At 48.4% G+C, this 23,107-nt stretch overlaps 1 protein-coding gene across 1 annotated transcript in view; it reads left to right on the top strand.

Annotated features, from left to right (window-relative positions):
* LOC128143141 (alpha-2-macroglobulin-like protein 1) overlaps positions 1-13,833 on the top strand; it is a 30,024-nt gene extending 16,191 nt beyond the window's left edge. The window contains 20 exon segments of the mRNA XM_052790084.1: positions 227-374; positions 813-930; positions 2,228-2,453; positions 2,575-2,701; positions 2,979-3,100; positions 3,571-3,625; positions 4,319-4,402; positions 4,810-4,986; positions 5,157-5,238; positions 5,611-5,767; positions 5,965-6,039; positions 9,450-9,612; positions 10,259-10,476; positions 10,646-10,861; positions 11,367-11,491; positions 11,880-11,970; positions 12,398-12,466; positions 12,686-12,788; positions 12,881-12,922; positions 13,580-13,833. Coding sequence (XP_052646044.1) covers positions 227-374; positions 813-930; positions 2,228-2,453; positions 2,575-2,701; positions 2,979-3,100; positions 3,571-3,625; positions 4,319-4,402; positions 4,810-4,986; positions 5,157-5,238; positions 5,611-5,767; positions 5,965-6,039; positions 9,450-9,612; positions 10,259-10,476; positions 10,646-10,861; positions 11,367-11,491; positions 11,880-11,970; positions 12,398-12,466; positions 12,686-12,788; positions 12,881-12,921 — 2,397 coding nt within the window. The 3' untranslated portion in view covers position 12,922; positions 13,580-13,833.
* The last annotated feature ends 9,274 nt before the right edge of the window (positions 13,834-23,107 follow it).

Genomic DNA, 23,107 nt, shown 5'->3' with positions numbered 1-23,107 from the left:
CAGATGAATTTGCTCAGAAGACGTCGTTTGCCCATTGCTGAGGATCTGAATGAAGATCAGCAAGAGATGATAAAAAGTATTCTCTTGCTTAAAATGAAGCAAGAGAATACTTTGCCAAGCCAGAGGACAGCCAAATCACCACTGCATGAGGGGACAAGAAGGCACAGGGTAGAGGGCAGAGAGGAGAGGACAAGCTTCTGGTGCATCAGTTCTTTTTTTCCTACAGGAAATGGGGTTGAAAATTATGTCCAACACCAATATCAGGAGACCCAGAGTGTGTCCAACCACTCCATTGACAACTATGCTGCAGGAAACGGGAGTGCTTACTTCCAGGCCCCTGTTGATGTTTGCCCAGCCCCATAAAGCATATAACAGTAAGCGTTTGCCAACTGTTTCTTCTTACATGGGATGCTTAGTCTTTCAGGTGAAAGCAGTCCTGGGTTTGAGCTAAGAGGCAGTACTTGCTGTAATTGCAAATGGAGAAAGAGCATTCCCTGGCCCTGAACCTCTTGTCCTGCCAGTGTGAGGCTGCCTGAAATGAGGCTACCTGTGAAATGTTAGTGAGCTCTCTGGAACCCAGGTCTTATCTCTGAGGTGAGGGAATGGTGCCTACAAATGCAAGTAAGGCCCAAAGCACCTCTGTCATTTCAAATGAGGCAAGAGATTTTAAAATATGGGATGGCACCTTTTGTTCCAGTGCCATGTTTCCCAAGAGCTTACTGGATGACCTGCAGCCTGAGCTGGGCTGGAGTTCCTCAGCTCTAAACCAGGGCCTGAGGACCCTGTGGTGACTGGGTCTTTGTTATTTCCAGCAGAGCATCTGTCAACATCTACCTATCAGCCCACTATGTTTTCACCTCTTTCTTCAGCTGAAGAGAAAGTACACAAGCATTTCCCTAAAACATGGATATGGGATTTGTATTCTGTGGGGTGAGTAAACTGAGCAGTGGAGGGTCTAGTCTGGGTGGCTTAGTGTGACCAGGAGTGGCAGCAGATACAACTGAGTTTAGATCCTAAGGGGCTGAGGCAGATGCCTAAGGACATATGTCATGGGGCTCATACCAGTCAGGCTGTTTCTCTCATTGGAGCTGATGTCTGCATTAATGCATTTTCCTCTACTAGATGATCATACAGAGGTATTGTCCATCCATGGGAGGTGGCTGGCATGGGAAGATAGGAAAGCGGGTGTGATGCAGCAAACCAGCTTGGTTTACTGCCTACACTCTGCTTGTGGTAGCCCCGTGGGCCGGCATTTCCCAAACTGTGCTCGCAGGATGTATCCTGGGATGCAGGGGAATCTGGTCTCCACAGAAGTCCTTCACAGGACTGGGAGTTGTGACTTGTGAGAAAGGCTCAGTGAGGAGCCAGGGTCTGCTGAGGGAGCTTTTGGAGATTTTCAATCTCTGACTTTTAAGAATTTCTTGTCTGGAGACTGGAGTCTGCTCAGGCCAGATGTCCCCACATCTGCCCTCTCCCACCTCCACTGTCCTTCCAGCTACATCCATCTCTTCACCCCCCAGCAGCAGATATCTCCTATGTGATTTGTCCACCAGCCTGATCTGAGCAGCCAAAGGTCTCTCTGTTGTATGTGTTGCCTTCCTGTACGTGCCTGGAAAAAGTGAATGTCTCCAGTTATTGGAGTCAAATAATATTATTAGCTTTAGCTAGGACTGTTTTTATGTCTGCTGTGGTAGCAGCCACAGAACAGTCTGCTGCTCTCAGAAGTTGTGATGTGGGCACAAGGCAAGTCTCTGCCCTGTCTTCATGTTGGAATTTAAGCTGTCAGTGTCTGACAGGAAGGTGAATGGCTGGATCTGTCTCTTCTGCTAAGTTCTACTAATGCTGAGCCAGTCCTGTTGCTCTTCTGGTGTCTGGTTCTCCGTCCCTAGGCCAGGAAGAATAAAACTGCTGACATCTGTAAACCATTTTTAGATGTGCAAAGGGCAAGCGCTGTCTGAGAAAAGCACTCTGTGATTGACGGCATCTTGCAGCCATGTAACCTATTGTGAAAAATGTTCTGTTGATGTAAACATCTGAGGCAGTGGTCCCTACTTCTACAACGACCTACTTGTAACTCTACAAGGGCTACAAGTTCAGCAGAGGTTAGGGGTTAGTCTGAGGTTAGGGGATGGGGTGCACTGGAGAAGAAGGGCGCAGACCAGGTCATCTGGTGCGACGTGCAGCAAGATTCAGTTAAATGCTTCTGTTGCTGTCTGCTTCTCCTCAGTCCCAGTGGGAACAAGAACATCACTGTCACTGTGCCTGACACCATCACAGAATGGAAAGCAGGGATGTTCTGCACAGGACGTCATGGCTTTGGACTTGCTCCAACCTCCAGTCTGCTTGTTTTCAAGCCTTTTCTTGTGGAGCTCACACTGCCATCTTCTGTGATCCAGGGTGAGACCTTCATCTTGAAAGCCACAGTCTTCAACTACCTGCATCGCTGCATGAAGGTAGGTGACCCCTGATAGGCTCTGCAATAAAAGCAGGGTATGGGGGGGGTAGGAGACGGCCGAAATCTATGGCCTGTGATGTTTATCTTGTTACCACCTGCCATCCCTGCTGCCCCTTCAGATCCAAGTGACCCTGGAGGAGTTTGCACACTTCCAGCTGAAGCCATGCAAAGGCTGTGTCTACAGCAGCTGCTTATGTGCCGGAGAAGCTAAGACCTTTCAGTGGAGTGTCACAGCTGAGCAACTGGGTGAGAAGAACAGGGAGGTGGGATTGGAAGGGATGGGACCAAGGTGGGGATGTTTTGTAAGAGCTGACGTGGAGTGAGGAGTTATTTGCCCTATTAACCGGAGTACTTGTTTGCACTCATCCTAAGGTCATGATTACTTGCAAGGCTGTGCCAGGAGGTACAGAACCGTTTAGGGCTCTGATCCAATTTTTTATTGTCAACAAGTGACTTCTCGTGTATTAATGGGAAGTGCTTCCTCAGAAGATGTTTTATGCACCTAAATGTGTGTTATTTTCAGGGCTCATGAACATCACCCTCAGCACAGAGGCTGTGGCCACTGAAGAGCGCTGCGGTGAAGAAATACCATTTGTCCCAAACCAAGGACAGAAAGACACTATCATCAAACTCCTTCTAGTCCGGGTCAGACAAGCTGTTCTGTTACCTAGACAAACACAAAAGTGGGTGTTGTGCAATTCCCAGATTTTGTGTGGGTTAATAGCAAGTTATCACTTGCTATTCAAGGTGTGTAACTAGAATCTCAGGGCCTGAGCTGGGCCCAACCGTGAGGGCTGATGGATGTGAGAGGTAGAGGGGTAGCCTCCACTTTAAATATGTACACTCTTTTATCTCCTCGCTCCTGAGGTCTCTGCTGAATCTTACAGCATCAGTTTCACAGACATTCAGAAGTTATGAAATTCTGAAAATATGTGCTGTTTTCTTATCTGAAATGAAAATGATAGACAATAATTTACATTTTTGTGATAGTGATGTTACTCCAGCTGACTCTCCAGCCTGAACCAGGATTTTGTCCGTATCTATTTCTAATCCACTTGTAATCCTGTTTCTCTCCTGTGTGCTCATTACAATGCTACTTTCATGTGCTCCAACAGCCAGAGGGAGTGTTGGTAGAAAAGGCTCACAGCTCCATCCTGTGTCCCAAAAAAGGTAGAGATTGTTTTCTTCTTTCACCCTGCTCATCCCCCCCTTCCTGCCTAACCACCTTCTGGGTCTTTTCTACTTGTTGAAATATTTTCTCTGTCAACAAGACCAAGGTACAGAAGCATACTCTAATTGTGGTGCCAGCTAGAGGTTCCCTTGGGTAAGGACGTGGGGAGGTCCAGTCTTTTAGCATCAACATCCCTGACACTAATGTGACAGCTTGAGGCCTTTTTCACCTCTGGTCATAAAACCAGACTACTGAACAGGGTGAGGCTGAAGGACATGATTTAGGATTGCTGTTCCTGTCTTGAATTTTGTGATGTATGACATGGCCATTAGCAGATTTTGAGAGCACGAGGTGCATTGAGAAGGCATGCCTGCAACTGAAATCTGAAATCAGATGGAGCAACTTATGTAGAGAAAAGCAAGTGGCTTTGACCACAGAGGGTTTCCAGCAGAAAATCCTCCCAACCTCTTTAGAAGGAAGGCTGTTAGGATAGCGCAGTCACAATGAGGTTGATGGAGGAAGTTGAGGGTGGAATGGGACAGGGTTTTTGAGGTGATCTGCAACCTCTGTGACAGGAAAATGGAGTGTTAGCACGGAATAGTCTTGAACAGTTTCTGGGGACTTTAAAGGCTGTTTTCATCAGAATCTCTTTCTCTTTGTCCTCCCCACACACCTTACCCCACTGTTGTCAGGGAATCCAGCACAGGAGTCTGTGTCCCTGATGTTGCCTCTAAATGTGGTTGAAGGTTCAGTCAGAGCCACCGTCTCAGTCACCGGTAAGGAATTCAGCTATCATAGTACCTTTCCAAATCCCATATCTCTTGAGTTTAGCTGTAGGAAAGCTCAAACCCAGAACCCCCCCCACCCTTTCTGAGGTTTCCAAGGCTCCACTGCCACCTTCTTCCCATGCGTGTGGCTGTGTTTCCTGATTCCCAATAACTTAAAACACTCAGCAGGGGAGAGAATGTTCTGTTTACAGGCTTCCCTTGCCAGGATGGGAATGTGTAGAGTCCATATGGAGGGCACAGTGGAACTGATAAGCTGGCTGGACAGGGTGCCCCCCCACTGCTCTGCTGGGGCTATCTTGCCTAGTGCACTGCTGGGAATGGATCACGGGCGGGAGGAGGTGATTCCCCAAGCCTCCTGCCCAGGAGGTGGTCAGAGTGCCTATGCTCTGTTCTAGGTGACCTTATGGGGATGGCACTGCAGAACCTGGACCACCTGGTGCAGTTGCCCCACGGCTGTGGGGAGCAGAACATGGTGCTGTTTGCCCCCATTGTCTATGTGCTGCAGTACCTGGAGAAGACGAGGCAGCTGACCCCTGAGATCAAGGAGAGGGCAACAGGATTCCTGCGCAACGGCAAGTACAACAGACCCACCTTGCTCCTCTGCCTTCCCCTGTGTCCAACCCCCTAGTAGTTCTGGGTGACTATTCCCTTTCCACCCAGGGCGCTCAACCATCCCATTCCCTTCACAGTGATTTCATTGCAAATACTGTTTTGAGCAGTAATGTCCTATCCTACTTCCCAGGGTACCAGATACAGCTGCAATATCAGCACCCTGATGGTTCCTACAGTGAATTTGGTACCAAGGATGAGTATGGTAATACTTGGTAAGCCCTGGGCTCTCTCCCTGCTGTCTACCTGCTCTCTGACAGCCTGGAGGTGGGCAGCTTTCTGCTTCTAGCATCGAATCCTTTCTGTCCTGTTGGACCCAAAGTGTTCCAGACGCTTTGTGGGCTAGGGTAGCCCAGGGGTATGCAACTCTCCTTGGGATGAACTGTCCTTGGACCAGCAAATTAGGAATAGCACAACAATAGGTGAGGAGAGACCCACCAGTTTCAAGCTCCCACTTTTTTTCTTTCCTCAACTTCTGCTTAGACTCTTCCTTTCCACTCATTCTTCCCCCTCTCTCATTCACTCCATCTCTTTCTGCTTCTGTCTTTCCTTCCTCATGCCTTTTTTAATGTTCTCTCCCCAACCAGGCTGACTGCATTTGTGGTTAAATGCTTTGTCCAAGCCAAGCCATACATTTTCCTGGACAACAGGACCATCCAAGCTGCTCTCACCTGGCTGGAGTTCCACCAGCTTCCCAATGGTTGCTTCAGAAATGTGGGCCAACTTTTCCACACAGCCATGAAGGTAAGAGCCAGAGCACCTTGAAGGACAACTCAAAGCAGTTCTTGCCAAGTGTACTGGTAATTGTTTAGTTCACTTCCCTGTGTTGTTCTGCTTTCTTGCGTGGGAGCAAGCCAGGGATAAGTGGGACCTTTGCTGAAAAGCTTCAGGTCTTTGTGTATTAGCTTTCCCAGCTTTTTGGATGTTTATGCTTTTTGTAGGGAGGTGTGGATGGAGAAGTCCCCTTGGCTGCCTACATCACTGCTGCATACTTAGAGGCAGGAGAGACACCAGAGGTAAATATTGGGATTCTTTGCCATGCTCTTGCCTTAAGATCTGAATCCTGAAGAACTTAGTGGTGTCACTGAGGCAGGCAACAGAGCACCTTGGACAGGCTTGTGGACAAAGTAATAGGGTGGGGGAGGAAGAACTTATCACTTCTCAAGAAAAAGCCTCAACTATCCCTTGAGGAGGACATTGCTGGCAGGGAAGAAGGTGAGGTTAGACTACTGGGAGCCATTGGAGTTCGTGGTGAGATACTATGCCCATTTCCCAGGCTTTGGCTTTTCATTCCTGCTCCCCCTTCTTCATCCTCCCATCTCCTTGCTACCCCTACACAGCTGAGAGCTGATGGTGAGTTGTTAGAGAGAAGAGGTGGGTGTAGCTGCTCCTACAGTCAAGTAAGTAGACATAATGACATTTTTAATATGTTTTAGCTTCACAAAACATGGAAATCTGGGAAAGGAGCACTGTAGGGCAGTTGGAATTGCACACCTAAGTAATAACAGTAAGAGGGAACTCTTGGAAGTGCTAAGGATCATAACTAATTACTAGACTCTGTGGTACTGACAAGTAAAAAAATATAATCAACTTGATGGAGAAATGTGATTGCTATAGACTTTGAGAAGCAAAGTTCTCTGGAAATAAGAAAAGTAAGTGAAAGAGCAGTGCTTTTCATTGCAACTGAAAGCAATGGGCTTAGGAAAAAAAGGGAGACACATGGAAATTAACCTTCATTTCTGGCAACAGATGTCCTTCAGGTCACCTTTTTTCGCCATCAGGACAATTAAGTGTTGGAACAGGTTGCCCAGCGAGGTTTAGTTGTCTCCACCATTGGACATTTTCAAGACCTGACTGGATAAAACCCTGAGCAACCTGGTCTGATCTCATAGCTAACCCTGCTTTGAAGAGGAGGTTGGATTAGAGACCTTCTGAGGTCCCTCCCAGTCTGAATTATTCTATCATTTGGTAATTCTATGAACTGTCGAGTTTTGGCTGACTTTTTTTGGAGAAGGCTTTTCATGAAACTGAATGACAAATATTTGACACATACTGTGGTCTGCAGCAGAATGAAACAAAAGGACAAGGCTCTTCATCCTGGTAGAAAATAAATGAAGCATTTGTTGTAGGCCCTAAGAACCAGTTTTGTCATTTGGGAAGGAAAGCAAAGAGTTACTGAGAAGAAACCAGACTGTGCTCTAAATCCATGAGTAAAATCCTGAAAAGGAGACAAACAGGACTTCAAAGCAATTTGCGTGATGGGCTAGTGGAAGGCACTGTTCCACAGAGGGTTACTTAGTGCTCTGGCAGTGGTGATAGAAAATCTAGGCTACCACGAGGTAGGAGACCTTATGGAATTCCTCATGCTCCGGAGAAGATGGCAACAGTATTGTTAGCTCAGAAGATTGTCCATGGAGTGAGGAATACTTTGTTGCAGCAGCAGATTTGTTGCTGTGAAAGTAACCAGACAATTATTCAATTGAACATACATGCCTAACCCATTGGTTTTAGATCAAATGGTCATGATGATGAAAGACACTCAGAAGTAACAATGAATAGGTAAAAATACACGTCTCAGTTATCCTAGCTCCAATGAAGGAATTTGCTGAGTAGGTCTGGGGGTAGATGAAGTGGGAAACACAAAGCTTGCCATAGCACCCAGGAAAAGAGTGTCCTTGAGTGGGTTATAAACGCTTTTACAAAGAATACACACTCACTGGGGGTCAAAATTCTGAGAAAGGGTTTGAGGATGTCCTACAAGGGCTAATGCACTGAAGATGTTCAGAACAGATCCTACTTTCCCTTACAAGCATATCTAACAAACAGGCTCATGAAAGTTGTTAGGGGTTAAAATGCAGGGAAAAGGTTAGGGATATTTTACACTGTCCTGAATGAACCAATATTAAAGCATGGTTTGCATGACAAAAAAATCGAGGCAAACAGCTCTCTACCCCCACTCTGTGTTGGAATTTGACCTCTTGGAACAAACCAGATTGTTTATATTGACTGGAGAAACAAATGGCGTGTTGTAGAGGAGCAGTTTCTTAGCCTGTGCACGACTGCTCCCACGGAGGCTAAATGCTTCTGTACAGTATGCACTTAGGACTGCTATTGTCAACACCAAGATGAGCACACTAAGTGTGAAAACACTTCCATTACAGTGGCACCCTCAGTTCTTGTGTTAGTTTCACCAGAAGACACCAGAGCCAGATGGGTTATAATATGTCACACTGTTCCTAGACAAGGTATTAAAATGTATGATAACCATCCGCACTTCTCAGGTGGTACATCAAGTGTTTTCACTTGAAGTTTGGTAGTTGTACAAGCACTAGTGCTGTTACCTCCATTTTAACTGTCTGGGAGAGTGAGAGATTTAAGAAGGGAAAGGAATAATAATAAAGGAGCCTCTGAACAAATTCATGAACTTGCTGTAATCCCTACTTAGCTCTATTCAATTACAGAGTAGAAAGGTTACTGTGGTGCTTGCAGTTATTACATTTAAGAGCAGCAAACAGAAAAGCAGGACTTACTGAAATTATGGAAGCTTAGCTTAGTGCTTCTGCTGGGCTTTAGCAAGAGACAAGCAACCAAAAAGCAGCAGTTGGATCCTGGGACCTTTTCGTACTCCATGAGTACATACTAGGAGCATTTCTGAGAATTGGTGACTGCATCCAGCACTAGTATTCCGCTGTCTAGAGAGCACAAAGATGACACGGGCATTACCTTTTCTCTTTCCTAGAAGGGAAAGAGGTGAGGAGCATGTCACATGTCAGAATAAATCTTAAATGTAGCCCTTGTGTGATCCTTACTGTACTTAATCAAGAGGCCACTGGAAGAGGGGAAATCACAAAGTGCTGTAGATGCACAGATGGGACAGGCAACCACTGCAAGCCTTTGGCTCGTGTTTGGAATAGCATAGCTGAATGCTGGAATACAATGCTGCTGAGACCAGTGGGTTTGCTGCCTCCTGCCAACAGCAGTACTGCTGTTTCAGGGGAAACTGGAAATGCCAGTGACCTTGTAAGGCACCATAGAGGTGAATTGAACACAGTAATCTTGGTCAGCAGGCTGTGTGCAAGCATTTGCAATTGTGTGTTTTTGCTCTTGTTGTGTTCAGACTTGGAAAGTAAGACGTTGTGGTGTTATTCCAGCGGTAAGGGTGTTCATTTCATTGAGAGAGCATTGCTGAAACCTATGGCCAGCTCAGGAGGGGGTCTGTCAAGCCCTTTGCAGTAAGGGCTGGAGATACTTCTTACTGGTGCTGCAGTGATAGAAGAGTGCAGGCTCGAGCACAGAGACACCTGGGTGAATGTATGGGGTGTTTTCTGTACCGGCATATGCTAATGCATCCTTCTGCTTGTGTCTCAGTGTTTGCCTGCCTCGTGTGTTTGTCTGTGACCAACGCCCGTGTAACTCTTCTCTGTAGAGTACAGTGGTGCGCAAGGCTCTGGGCTGCATCGCTCCTTCCCTTCCCAAAGCTGCCAGCACTTACACCCAGGCCCTGCTGGCCTACACCTTCGCCCTGGCTAAGGACTCTCAACGCACGCAAGAGCTACTTGATACGCTTGATCGAAAGGCAATCAGAGCAGGTATGGGAACCTCAGTGCCAGGTGAACATTAGAGAAGGGACGAGTGACCTTTCTGAGCCCTTGGTTACATGCAACCTGGAAGGACCATAGCCTTACCCTCTACGTCCTTCACCAAAGAGAGTTTTTAGACAGCCAGTCTATGAACGCAAGGTATGTGCTGGCACTACTGTGGTGTGGGTGCTGATTTCCTTCAAATCTCTTGCCCTTTTCTGGTGGCCCAAGTGGAGGTTAGGCTCTGAGAGAAGCGGGCTTTCTTATGCAGGACTGCAGAGTGCCAGAGAGGGAAGCAAGCTGGCACGCTGCCCCGCTTCTTGTTAGTCCCTGACCCCCAGGACTGGCTTGTGGGTAGCTAGCTAGTATCAGGTAGCTAGAGGACCTGGCAAACAGGACGATGGAGAAGTTGGACGTCTGGGATGTAATGTGTATGCAGATTATTGGCATATTATTTTTTGTGTATCAGCTTGGTGTGTAATACAGAGTGTTGGGTGTTGCAAAATACATGGGATTGCAGTTCACCCAGTGATGTGATGACCCAGCCAAGAGGTATTACTCGATGGTCTTTGCAGACACAAGCCACTGTGCCTCCTAGGCCTCAAGATTTCTTTCCTGATATCCCTCAATGTCATCTACTCCCTTCCTTTCCCAGGTGGGCAGATCCACTGGAGTCAGACTTCATCCAAGCCCAGACCCAGCACCAGCCCTTGGTCGCAGCCACTTTCTGTGGATGTGGAGTTGACAGCCTACGTCCTCCTGGCCCTGCTCTCCAAGCCAAATATCACAGGGTCGGATCTCGCCACAGCCTCTGGCATCATGGCCTGGCTCACCAGGCAGCAGAATGCCTATGGAGGGTTTGCCTCAACACAGGTAACTAACTCGTGGCCGGAGAAGGAGATGTTGCTTGAGAAAGAACCCCTGCACAATATATGCGAATGCTTTGAGGAGAGGAGTCCTCGTATACAGAGGTCCTCAGGACGCTGAGTTCGAGTGTCTTTAGGTCTTGGAGCTGCAAATGTAATTGTTTCTTCCTTTTCAGGACACAGTAGTCGCCTTGCAGGCCTTGGCTAAGTATGCAGCACTGACATACAGCACGAAAGGCTTTGCAGAAGTGAGGGTGAGGTCCCAGAGAGGCTTTGGGAGGAAGTTCCAAGTCTCCTACCAGAACCGGCTGTTGGTGCAGGAGGCGGCACTGACAGAAGTCCCGGGCAAGTTCTCAGTGCAGGCCCACGGCAGCTGTTGTGTCTTTACCCGGGTACGTTCCCACGGACCCTGCTGTGACAACCCTCTGCTCATCATCACATCAAAACCAAAACTCTCTGTTGCAGCTCAATGCAAGGAAATGTGCATTAACTGTGCTTTAATCCCAGCCTGTTTCCAATACAATAAATCTGTGTGCTGGAGGAGACTCAGAGACAGAATGTGTCCAAATGTGAGGACAGTGATGCTTCCATGGCTCTCAGAGTACTGGAGGATGGAAATGTTGTATAATGGTCCCACTGCTGTGTGCCTGACTTGCACAGTCTCAAGGGGAAGGGTGAGGAGAAGGAGCCCCAGCTGGAAGGATCATGGCAGGTTTCCAATTTGAGTGACCTGTGTCCTGGGTGCTGGGATGAGTGTGCTCACTGCATATGGTTTATCCAGTCATTGCCTGTGGTCCATATCGTGAGGATTAGAGTAGTCAGTGGAAAAAAAGGTATGATAGATGATATTGAACCAATTACCCATGTCTTATTCTGCCTTTTTGTGTCTCCCTGCAGATGGTGCTGAGGTACAACACGCCCTCCCCACAGGTCTCCACGTCCTTTGCCTTGCGAGTGAAAACCGAGCCAGTCAATTGCACCGAGGATGATACACACTCTGTTACTGTCTATGTCCATGTCAGGTGACTCTAAAGACATTGCCCCACTTGGGAAGGAAAGTCAGGCATGGCTGGAGAGCTGAGGGGTGCTTCTTGGCTGTAATGGAGGCACCAGGCAGTTTGAGCAGAAGGTCCAGATGGAAGATGGAGAAGGAAAGATACAAGTGTCTCTGGGGATGGGGAAGTGTTTCCAAGGGCTTTGGTTCATGCTAGGGAAAGGACTGCAAATAGTCACCTCGGACTGGGGATGCTCAGAGCAGTGTAGCCATCATCTGCCCTCTGTGAGAGGGAGCAGTGACTGCCTTTGCCCTGGTCCTGGCTGGGCTGCCTGGCTCAGGGTCCTGCACGCAGGGTATGGTGGTGGAGGGAAGGGGAAGCTGGGAGAGACTCTCTTTTTGATTTTCTCCCCCAGGTACACTGGGAAGAGATCCACTTCCAACATGGTGATCGTGGAGGTGTCCCTACTGTCTGGATTCATCCTGGCTCCAGAATCCAGGATGTCTGTAAGAAGCCTGGAATCAGGATGGTGGTGTGGTGTCAGTGGGACCATCCATGCCCAAGGAGAGGGGGAGGTTGCATAGGAAGGTGTTGCCTGTCTCTCTCTTGAGCAATCTCACCATCTGCCCCACAAGAAACATGAACACATGCTGTTGGCTCTCTCTTAGTGTCTTGAGGATGGTGATCCTTCTGGCCCAATTTGCTCAGCGTATCCTTGACAGCTAAGTAGCCTAGGTTCCTGTCCTTGAGTTTTGCAGGAGCTGAGTGGCCCTGCAGAGGGAGATCAGCCTGAAGGGGTAAGAGCCCAAAATAATTTTGGAAGTGAGTGAATGAGGACCTGCCCGCTCAAGCTTAGATAAACCTTGTTGGGATGTCTCACGCCTGCTTTTCAAAAGACCCAACTAAATTGCTTCCTCTGCTCTCCTGTCCTAGCTGCAGCATTGGCACTCTGTGAAAAGAACTGAGAAAACACAAGGAGGTGTTGCCTTCTACTTGGACAAGGTACGCGTGTGCTACTAGAGAAGCTGCAGGAATGGAGGGCAGTGGCAGAGTTGTGTGGAGAATCCAGGACAGGGCTAGCAGAGCAGGATATTCAAGATTCATCTTGAAGTCCTGCCTGTGACTCCACGGAGTTGTTATTGCCTATCAGTCGGATCAAATTTAGGTGAGGAATAAAAAGAACAGCTCATAAGTGAACTGTCATTTGCTCCTCTTCCCCAGCTGAGCCATAAGTCTGAGACATATGTCCTGCATCTGGAGCAGGAGATTGGGGTGACCAACCTGAAGCCAGGCCATGTCAGGGTCTATGACTACTACCATCCAGGTCAGTGTGGAACCATGGGGTGCCAGGGCTGTCTCGGTGTTTGCACTTGGCTCTGTGCAAGGATAACTTAGCTGTCTCCTGTCCTGTTGCAGAGGAGCAGGCCCTGGCTGATTATAATGTCTTCTGCATCTGAGGTAGGTGTGAGTCCCTTCCTCAGTGCCTGTACAGACCTAGCAGCCTTGTGATGTTTCCTCTGCAACTCAGCCACCTCTCTCTGTCCCATAGGAGCCCTGTGTGTCTCTGATTCAGCATGTTCCCTTCATCTAGGACTGTATCTGGAACTCCCTAGGCCTCCAGGAACTTTAGTCTCTGCCCTCTGTTTTCTGGAGTTTGTAATGTAGTCTTTGCTGGATTGCCCTGTAGGCTGGGCATGAAGTGATTAACGTGTCCATGCTGTGAAGGACTAGTCGTGCGCATTTTCTGGGACTCTGTGCAGGGCTGTCTGGGCTGGTGTAGTTCATGGGTCTGCCTGCCAGCTGAGTGACAATGCTCATAGATGGTTTGCACTGTTCCAGAAGAACTTGCAAGCAGAATTTATGGTACTAGTTTGAGCTTAGTCTGCATATGGAGAGTCCCTCTTTCTGGGCAGGGGCTGAGGTAAAACAAGGGCACTAGATTGAACCAGAAAAAACGCTTTCCTTCAGAGTCCTTAGTGAGAGCCTGGGCTCCCTAGCTGCTAGCATCCCAGAGTTAGTAATTTGGGTCGTATTATTTGCTGGCTGGGTTACTCCCTCTTCCTGCTCTCATTTCTCCAAGGACTTGGTCTGCTCCCTTACTGTCCGCTGTTTCAGCCTGCAGGGATCCCACTAGTGCAAGATGCCCTAGGGACAGCAGGGCTGCTGCATTATTGCTTCTGGTATGATGGGGCATGCATCACCTGGAAAGTCACTTCTCAGTGGGCTGGGGCAAATCTCAAGTTGCATTTCAGGACTAAACCCAGCCCAAGCCATCCTGCTCATCCTGACAGCCATTTCCTGGTGAATTCTTTGGGGTGTGTGATTAATTCTGATTGTTTTAATCCAGGGATTTTCTTGCCTGTAAAAAGAATGAAAATAAAATACAAATCACAAATCTGGGTACTGCAGTGTGTGTTTGGACTCTGTGACAGAGGATGGATGACCTTGGAGGAGAGAGCAGAAGTAAACTCTTATAGAGTGTATCTGAACCGTGTACCTGGCATTAATTTCTTCCAGCACTGGATTCCCCTGCAGCAGCATCATGCAGCCATCGGTGTGGGGTGAGGACTCCTAGCCCTGCATGGTGACTGATCCCACTGAGCATCATCTACTGCACACAGCTGTAGCTGAGCTATAAGGTCTTGGCTGATTCTGCACTTGACATAGATGTAAATCTACCCTGCTGTGTATCTCACAGATTAGCTTTTGTCCTCCTAGCATAGTGTCCTGGTTTCGGGAAGGGAGTAATTTTAGTTTCTGCACCTCCTATAAAGCTGGATCTTGCACAGGACAATTCAAATATGAGTTGTCAGGCAGGGATGGTGCCCCAGGCTTGAACCATCACCCCTAATGAGCTACTGGAGAGTGAACAGGATATTTGTCACATAACAAGGAGATGCAAGGGCAATTCAACAACCAAAACCGTATGTCAAAATTCAACGTCTATCACTGCTTTTTAAAATCAAACCTCATGATTTAAGGAACTCCAGCTCGTGATCTGGGATCTTCAAGCTTGGCAGTGCTACGTCCCTGGATAGACAGGTAGGTCTCCGCAGACCCTCGCCGGAGCTGGCTGCGAGAGTGTGATGGCTAAGCCCAAAGTCAGGCTTAGGAGTGGAAGGTTGGGGGTGGGGGGGGGGTGGGGGGGGTTGAGGGTCTGGGTTTGGCTACAGCCCTGAAAGTTCTCTGGACCAGACCCTGCAGCAAGGCTGGGATTTGTGGTGGTTTAAAGGGAGGGATTTGGAAAGTGTGTTTAAATTTCAACTTTGAAGTTCCAGAGTAACTCTGAGTTCTCAGCAAGTCCCCTCCATGAGGCAAAGACACAAGCATTGCGAGTTCTTTTGGTTAAGAGCACTCTCCATAAGGCACCGAGGAGATCTGCCAGCATGGCAGGCTGCTGAAAGCCTGCTCCATGCTTTGTGTGCAGGCTAACAGGACCAGAATGAATGCATAAATTCAGCACAGCAGTTAGGCGTTACCAGTGCCCTGGGCAGTGCCAGAAGTGGCTGCACTGTGGTTGGCTTTGTTCCAGGTGTCACTTTCTCCCTCCTGCACCTTTATTTAAACAGGTGCTTTTTCCTTCTCTTTATTCAATTTCCTCAGCAGTCCATGAGCAATGCAGAGCCCAACTCTGCAGAACAGGATTTTTGCCAGAATACTACTTTCTCTGAAACTTTTTAAAAAACAACTTTGCAGATACTGCAGCTTGCTTTGCAAATGTTTCCTCTCCCCCTTGCCTTTACCTCTGGGAATGGCTGTCCTTGCTGATACCAAAAAGCAGGACTGGAGCTGGTCAGGCCTGTACCTGGTATTGGTACTTAGAGAGCACCATTGGCTAGAGCTTGGGTTCTTGCAGAGAGGGAGGGACCCCACTTACCACTGCCAATGCCACCACGTTCTTACCATTTGTTTTGCAGTGCTTAGCAAAGCACAGGCAAGAGGTCTGATAAAAGTCCCTGGAATAGAGGTTTATTGGGAAAGCAACTGCTGTAGTGGTCATACACACATATGTATCCTACCTACTCCTTACTGACCGCAGGAGGGGTAGCTCATGCATGAGCCCAGTATTGCAGGAGTTCACACACAAAACCCACCCACTCGTATGCATATGTGTACACACACTCTGTGTAAAAATTGCACTAGTGACATTTTTTTACTCAATATCCATCGCAATTCCTATGCCTGCTTTCTTAACATCTCTTCTGGGTCCTTCAAAATGTTATTTCTTGGACTTAAACTGTAGTACCTGTGGTGTCTGGCTACTAGAGAGCATTTGGAGGGAGGTGGCTGTCTTCCAGGAGAATTTAAAGACGGGAAAAAAACCCTTGTACAAAACACATTGATTTCTTTGTGGCCTAAACTTCCCCCTCTCTGCTTAGAGCAGGAGGTGTCAAACATCACACTCATTTGTTTATCCTTCACGAAATTGAGGGGTTGCGGTGATCCAACCTGGAGTCTCGGTGGTGCGCGTGCTTCTATCTAGCTTGTGATCAGCTCCGCTGCTTGAGCACCGAGGTTTGCCTGCCTCCGGGGACACAAATCCAGCCTCAACTCCTTGTGTGCATCTTGCCTGTCTCTGGGCCAAGAGATCGATGGGTCTGCAGGCTGGGGAAGGATCTCGGCACAGGACAACAGTCAGGTACCGTGTGCCCTGCCACAAGTTCCAGTGGGTGCAGAGCCCAGTGAAGAGGTGCTCGCTTCCCCAGTGCCTCCTGGCCACGAGCAGCCGGTCACCATACTGGTAATGGGAGATGGAGATGGGGCTGACTCAGATGAATCATGCGCACCAAGCCTGCGACTTTGTTTTTTGCTGCTCCAACATTTATTTCATTCTGCTTCATTGTCTGGGTGTTGGATTGGGTTGATTGCTCGGGATGTAGGTTTTTCAATCAGTGCTAAGTCCAGAACTTCTGAGGTATTTATGTGTCCACTCTCACAAAAAGGCTGCCGCAGTCAGTAGGAGCCAGGACCCTCAATACCTTTGCCATTGTGAGCCCCTGTGCTGTTATGAGGGATCTGGCTGTCCCCAGGAACCGCTGTGGATCTACTGTGAACAAACGTCAGCTGGGATTGTTCAGCAGGCACTGCCTGTACTTTTTGAGACCCATGGAAAGAAACGAAGGGCAGCCTAGTGTCGGAGAGTGATTCATGTTCTTGCTCCAGTTCCTGTTTGCTTGTTTATCCAGGTGCACTCGAACCTTTTTCTCAGCCATTGGCACCAGCAGCTCTGAGCTGAACAAAGCCTGGGGTGGGGAGAAAAAGGAGAGAGGATTTGTATCTGCCCACTGTGTGTGTGTGTGTGGGGGGGGGGGTAAAAAAAAAAAAGCCCCAAACCCTACTTTCCTTGTTATGCATTAGTCTTTTGTAAAGAAAAGGGAAATATTACTAGGCCCTATGTATTTAAGAGCTCAGTTTTGTACTGGAGGATAAATTAGTGGTACGTTTTGATATGAAATGGCCATTACGCTAAAATAGAAGAACTTCCTTATTTTAAGAATAAGTAGTTTCAAGAATCAGATTTTCTTTTCAATTATGGTAAGATACTCAGGGAAAAGTTCAGTATAATCAGTAGACTAACAGGTATAAAATTAGCATGTGGAAAGAAGCTCCCAAACTAGATAGCATGTGTTCCCATCACTTAGGGCTAGAGCCACAGCTTCTTGGTAGCGAGAGAAAACAGCATAGGACTCAAGCCATGCAGGTTTTGACCTGCCTGATTGATGTTCAACCCTCTTTTCCACCGGTGAATGTGTGTCTCGGTTGGCCCTGAACTGGACCACAGAGGACTGTGTGACATAGCTGAACGGCAGCTGTTAGATTTCCTCATCAAACCAAAATACCAGTAGGGCAGAGATAAGGTGAGGACTCCAGCTCTGCCTGCTCTCTGCGCTCTCCTGCTGGGTAAGGCAGCACTCCGTGAAGGAGCGGAGCACTATACATAAATACTTATTTTGTGCAAAGCCTGGTCTCCTGTTCAACATGGAGACCTGCCTCGGGAGCTTACAGACTCAGAAAGCTTGGGGACAGTGTGACCACAAGAGTTCACCGTGAGCTCCAGCTGAGTGCACGTGCCAAGGGGTTGTGGGACAATCCAGCTGGAGGCAAAACAATGGGACTGGGGCTGCAGCTGGCACAGGGAGCAGGGTCAGTGCAGTGAACAGGAAACAGGCTGGTGCTTAGCAAAAGAAAAACACATTTGTCTGAATGATGCTGGTCCATCCACAGGGGAGTAGGAGAGCAGAGAGGCTGGAGTCCAAAAAGACTTGGATTGGCTGGGGAACATCCTGGATGGCACAACCCTGTGCCTGCAGCACTATAAACACAGGAATGAGGCAGAAGGAAGGAAACTTTGGGGCTTCTTCTCTGCTTCCTGGGAGAAACGGCAACAACAGCAGGTGGCCTGGAGACCTTGGAAGGAGAGAAGCTGCACCCTACCTTCTCTGTGACCGGCCTTCCAGAGGAATCCACCTCTCTGGGAGTCTCCCATGAAAATGTGGACTCCTTTCCTCCTGAGCTGCCTGTTCTACGCCCTGGGGACAGTGGCACAACCGTAAGTGCCATTTAAAAATCTGGTGGTTGATAGTTGTGATGCTGAGGGAGGGGCCAAGATAGCAGGGAGAGAGTGTGGGACACTGTGAGTCATGTGCTGGAATGGATAGACATGGGGTGGTACGCAGCACACCACAAGCCTTGTTATGAACTTAGGATCCTCCTGAAGGTGGGAACCTCACTCGTGGATATTGCTGCAGTACAAGAACGAGGTGAGGACTGGCGGTGGGAGCAAGAAGAGTGAGGGACTGCAGTCTGAGGCAGGCTGAAAGGAAAGGTGTAGGGTAAAGTGAAGGGCAAATGAAAAGAGCTACAGGGCTGGGGATGATTAAGCAGGAACCAGTCTGCTGCTGAGGTAGTTGAGGAGCCGTCTCAAAGCAAGAAGGGTGAATTCTTTTCTGTCAAGGGGCTGGACTGTTGCATTTTCCATGTGTACTGGGAACACCTAAGAATGGTTCCCTTTGCAGAAGCAGAGATGGTCTCTACTGTATATATTTCTCTGCACTGCTGTAGCATCCTCCAAAACCATGTACACACCAGTGTGACCTGAGGACACCTGAAAGCATGCCTCTTGTATTTATCTTAAATTTACTATATACCTTCCGTTACCGCTGTGAGAGGTTCACACTCTCATTGTTAATCTGTCCCTCTCACTCCAGCGGAGCAGCACCTCCTGCCCCCAGAGAGGTGGTAAACCCTCCTGCTTCCTCAGACCATAGAGTGCCAAGAGTGGGTGAGACTACTCCGAGGATGTGATGTCTTGTTTCCCCACTGCAGGAGGTATCTGATCATCGTTCCAGCTGCACTGCCCTACCCCTCTTCTCAGAGGGTGTGCTTGGACCTCCGTGGGGTAGAGAAGCCTATTCGTGTGGCCTTAACTCTTGTGCATCCATCTGGCAACCTCAGCCTCTACCGCAAGGTCGTCCGGAACAACTGGATCTTTGAGTGCTCCAAATTTCAGGTCAGGATCATTCCTGGCACGGACCTCTAGCTGGCAGCTCCCAGTGTGCTCTTCTGGCTCAACTCCCCTCACCAGAGAAATAGAGAATGAGGATGACAGGAGGAGAGAGGGCATGGAAAGGAGTGCATGGAAAGTCAGGGAGAGCGTTTAGCGGGAGCCTGGTGTCCTTGCTCCCTGCCTTTGTCTGTCTGCATGATACCGTTCCTGCTGGTTATCTCACAATCCATGCTGGTGGCACACCGAGGGAAGGCTGCCTGGCCTGGGACCAAAGGACTGGGGAGGATGGAGGCACTTAGAGGCACCCAAATGGCACCTGGGCAGCTCATTCTCTCCTCTGAGAAGGAAGCACTGTCACAGGGTGGTGTTTGTGAATCGTGATGCAGGAAGAGCCAGACCTTCCATTTCAGACAGCCTCCCATCATGGCTGCTTCTCTTTAAGGGCTGGAAAATGTGCTGGAGAACTAGGAAAGACATGGGAGGGTGTGCACACAAGCTCCCCACAAGTCTTTCTGATCTGCCAAACTCATGAACCTTATTTTCTTGGTTTGCACTGATGAATAAGAGTGGATTTCAGCCTCTGTGACCCACACACTCTAGGGAACAGATTTCTCATCAACATATACCTTTTCTTCCCTTGGGTTAACTCTTCTCCATCTCGCTCCATGCAGGCTCTCACAGTGGCCCTGTGAAGGGGCAGACGCAATTTCTGTGCCAGAACAGGCTCCCTTTTCCTCTCATCAAAGATCTGTCCCAAGTGCAAAAGTGTTGTCCCCTGTGCTTCCATGGACACCCTGTGCTGGCCTGCAGAGTAAGACGGAGAAGAGGCTGGCCTCACAGTGCAGCAGGAGCAAGGAGAGCACTGCTCTGAAGCCATCTTGTCCTCTCCTGCTGCCTGCTAATCTGGTGGCTCCTTTTTTGTGTCCTAGGTCCCCCAACCTGCAGGCAGCCAGGAGGTGGGCACTGTCCACCTGCACATCTCCAATGGCCACTACTTCAGTGCAAATGAAGAGAAGCAAGTCCTGATCCGCAGGGCTGGCACAGGCACCTTCATCCAGATGGATAAACCCGTCTATAACCCAGGACAGACAGGTGAGCATTGCATGGAGCACCCCAACCTTTCCCCTGCCTTGACCTGCCTGGACTTTGTTCCCAGTTTCCTTGTGAGTGGTATGCCGAGTGCTTTGTGCCACGCAGCCTCCATGGGGATGAAGGGGGAAGCTATCTGCTGCCTTCTGGAGCGATGTATCCATACACCATGTTTTAGGGGCAGGAGGGGACTGGAAGGGTTGGTTTTACGCTGTAGGAGCAGAGTTGGCTTGGAAGAGGGAGCAGACCTGAATGCGGTTTTCTTGGCCAGGGCCAGGTAGGACTGGTCTGCTCACGCTGCAGATGAGGAAACACAGGGTAACTCCAAGTGTAGCCTGTGGGAAAGACCCTAAGTTGTGAGGCTGGCTGCTGTGCTGCTGCCACGTGTTTGGGGGGAAGAGGCGGTGAGGAGGGCTGAGCAAGGGGTAAGGGGGGCTGCCGGTAGGGCTATGTGGGGAGCTGTGATTTCAGGGTAAGGCAAGTGCGGGGCAAGTCCGGTCCTGAACGCACTCAGTCTCTATAACGTGCTCTTCTTTGTTTTATCCCTTCAGTGAAATTCCGGATCGTGACGTTGACCGAAGATTTTGCTCCCGTTAACAGCAAGGTAAAGCCCATCTCAGTGGAGGCGAGGACGTCTCCGGGCTCCCTCTGTCAGTTCTGCCTTCTCTGCAAACCCCACGCCGTGGAGGCTGAGACAGTCCCAATGTCTGCAGCACCCAGGGTGGCCAACACCAGCCCTCTACTAAACTAATTGGAACAGCAATGCCTGTTTGCCAACGGCTCTGCTGTCGCTGTCGCAGGACGGCTGCTGGCTGGTGGGAGGATCGGCACTGCTGCTGGTATTTGGGGAGTGTGCCAGTGCTCCCTGCTAGCTGAGTTTGTACAGGGCAGCCCAGGAGCTGCATGCACCTGGCCCCCCTGCCCACCCCCCCCAAAAAAAACCCCCAGGCAGGGCTTCTGGGGACATCCGTGGGTTGCTGGCCATGGGCACAGTTACCAGACAAGTTGTGTACAGACTCGGCCGGACCCGAAGCTCCCCTCCCACAGCTCTGGAAAGCTCAGCGCTTTGTGGAGTGTGTTGCACCTAAGGGTGGCAGGAGTGTCTGAAGCAAGCTGTGACACAACTGCAAAATCTTAAGAAAAAGTAATTGATAAGGGAAAGGTTACGCATGAATTGATCATAAAAAGAAAAGACAGAAAAAGGTATAACTAAATTATGCTGACTTGCTGCTGGCAGCAGCTTATTCTCCCCATGTCAAGGGAGTGAGAAGTTGCCAGAGACTTGCATATGTGCTAGCCAGGAAACTGCAAGACTAGCATCTTTCTACGGTAAGCAATTATACCTGCAGCCAGCAGCTATAGCTATTTCACACTCTTCTGTCCTCAGGCAATTTAAGGAGAGCCAACAGGAATTCATGCCATGACAGATAAATACTGAAGGGCCCACGTGAGCAGAGAGTTGGATCAAATCCCTCTAGACTGAAATAAAGGGAGGGATTCTTCTGGCTTCTTTATTGCTGACTTCATTTCCTCTTTTTTCAGGCTGTTGGTGAGGGCCTAGGATCATGCACTCCTTTCTCCTCCCAACAGAGAAGTCATGTCCCTTATATTAGTTAGATAATAGAGTAAACAATACATTTAATTCCATGCCTACAATTGTCTCATGAAGATATTTGACCATACATGTTTGATGTCTGTGTGTGAATAGAGGTAAATTAGCATTATAACTGTTAAGAATACTGTGATGAAAATTCACGAGGTCATGTTTAACCAAAGCTATTATGAGGCTTGAGTGCACTGCAGCATTAAAGCTATAATGTATAGTTTGTAAATTAGATGGGTTGGAGATAATAGAGGTGCAATTCACCAGCATGTTTTGTTTTCACATTGACATTAGATTCAAGTTATGAAAATAGTTAACCTGCACTTTTTTTTTTGTTTCAGTGAAAACAGAGCTGCCTATGATAACTTGCATGAAAGCTTAGAATGATGAATAATGTGAATTGCATGTAGCCTTCTGTTTACAGACCAGTTACTCTCCCAAGCCCCTGCTCCTGCCTCCTTATGCCTCGTGCTCCCAAATCACATGTCCTTCACCACTACTGCCTCCGGGCTGATAGCTGCAGTGATATAAGAACAAACAGAGAATTAATAGGCCTAGGAGGGCTGAAGTATGTCCTTCTCTGTCCCTCCCTGTTACTGTCAGCTGCAGTCAGCAGTAATTCATATCTCCAAGCCTTATCTCCTAGGCCAGGGATTTTACAGGACAATGTGGGGTGTATTCTTCCTATAGGTGATGCAGTTTTGCTAATTCTTGGGACTTATGTTACAAAACTGATGCATTTTAATATTTGTGAACTTGGGATGATGGTATTTGTGAGTCTCTCCACTTTTCTCCATTTTTTTAATAGTAAATTCTAGCTTTCACAGTTTTAGAGTATCTATCAAAGTGCTTAAAAATTCAGGGATCTAAAAGCAAATCCAAAGAATAGCACAGATTTTTGTGTTACACGTTTTCCTTACTATTTCAAAGCCATTCTCCTGGTTTTGGTAGGATCAAGCTCCTTGCATTGTAATGCTTGGGACTGGTGCTGTTGTCACAGCACACGGGCTGGGTGGGTAAGATAAGTTTATATGCAGGTTGCTATGTCATGCCAGTTTCTGACATTGCTGTCTGTTTGCTTTGCAGTACTCCGTGGTGGAAGTCCAGGTGGGTGTTTCAGACTCCTCAGGTGTTATGAGGAAAGGTACTTCAGTATACTTAGGCTGCTGTCTTACTGAGTCAAGTTACTTTTCTTAGGGTCTGTGTATACACATGCACGAGCATAGTCTGTCCCCATGCATCTCGTTAACAAGCACTGCCGATCCAAATGGTTCAGCTTCCATCCATTTCTACATTCAGGAATGCCAGCCAGGCTTTGGCTAACTGTTACTGTTCATCTTTATGTAAGACTGGAGAGTCTAAATATCAGGACCTTTCCTACTTTCTTTTTCGATGGCAGTACAGCGTAGAGTAACACTGGGTGGGTTGGGTTCAGCTCTTTTGG

Source organism: Harpia harpyja, chromosome 6, assembly GCF_026419915.1.
Source record: "Harpia harpyja isolate bHarHar1 chromosome 6, bHarHar1 primary haplotype, whole genome shotgun sequence".
Classification (NCBI taxonomy): domain Eukaryota; kingdom Metazoa; phylum Chordata; class Aves; order Accipitriformes; family Accipitridae; genus Harpia; species Harpia harpyja.
The sequence above is the reverse complement of the archived record's forward strand: the minus strand, read 5'-3'. Positions and strand labels throughout refer to the sequence as shown.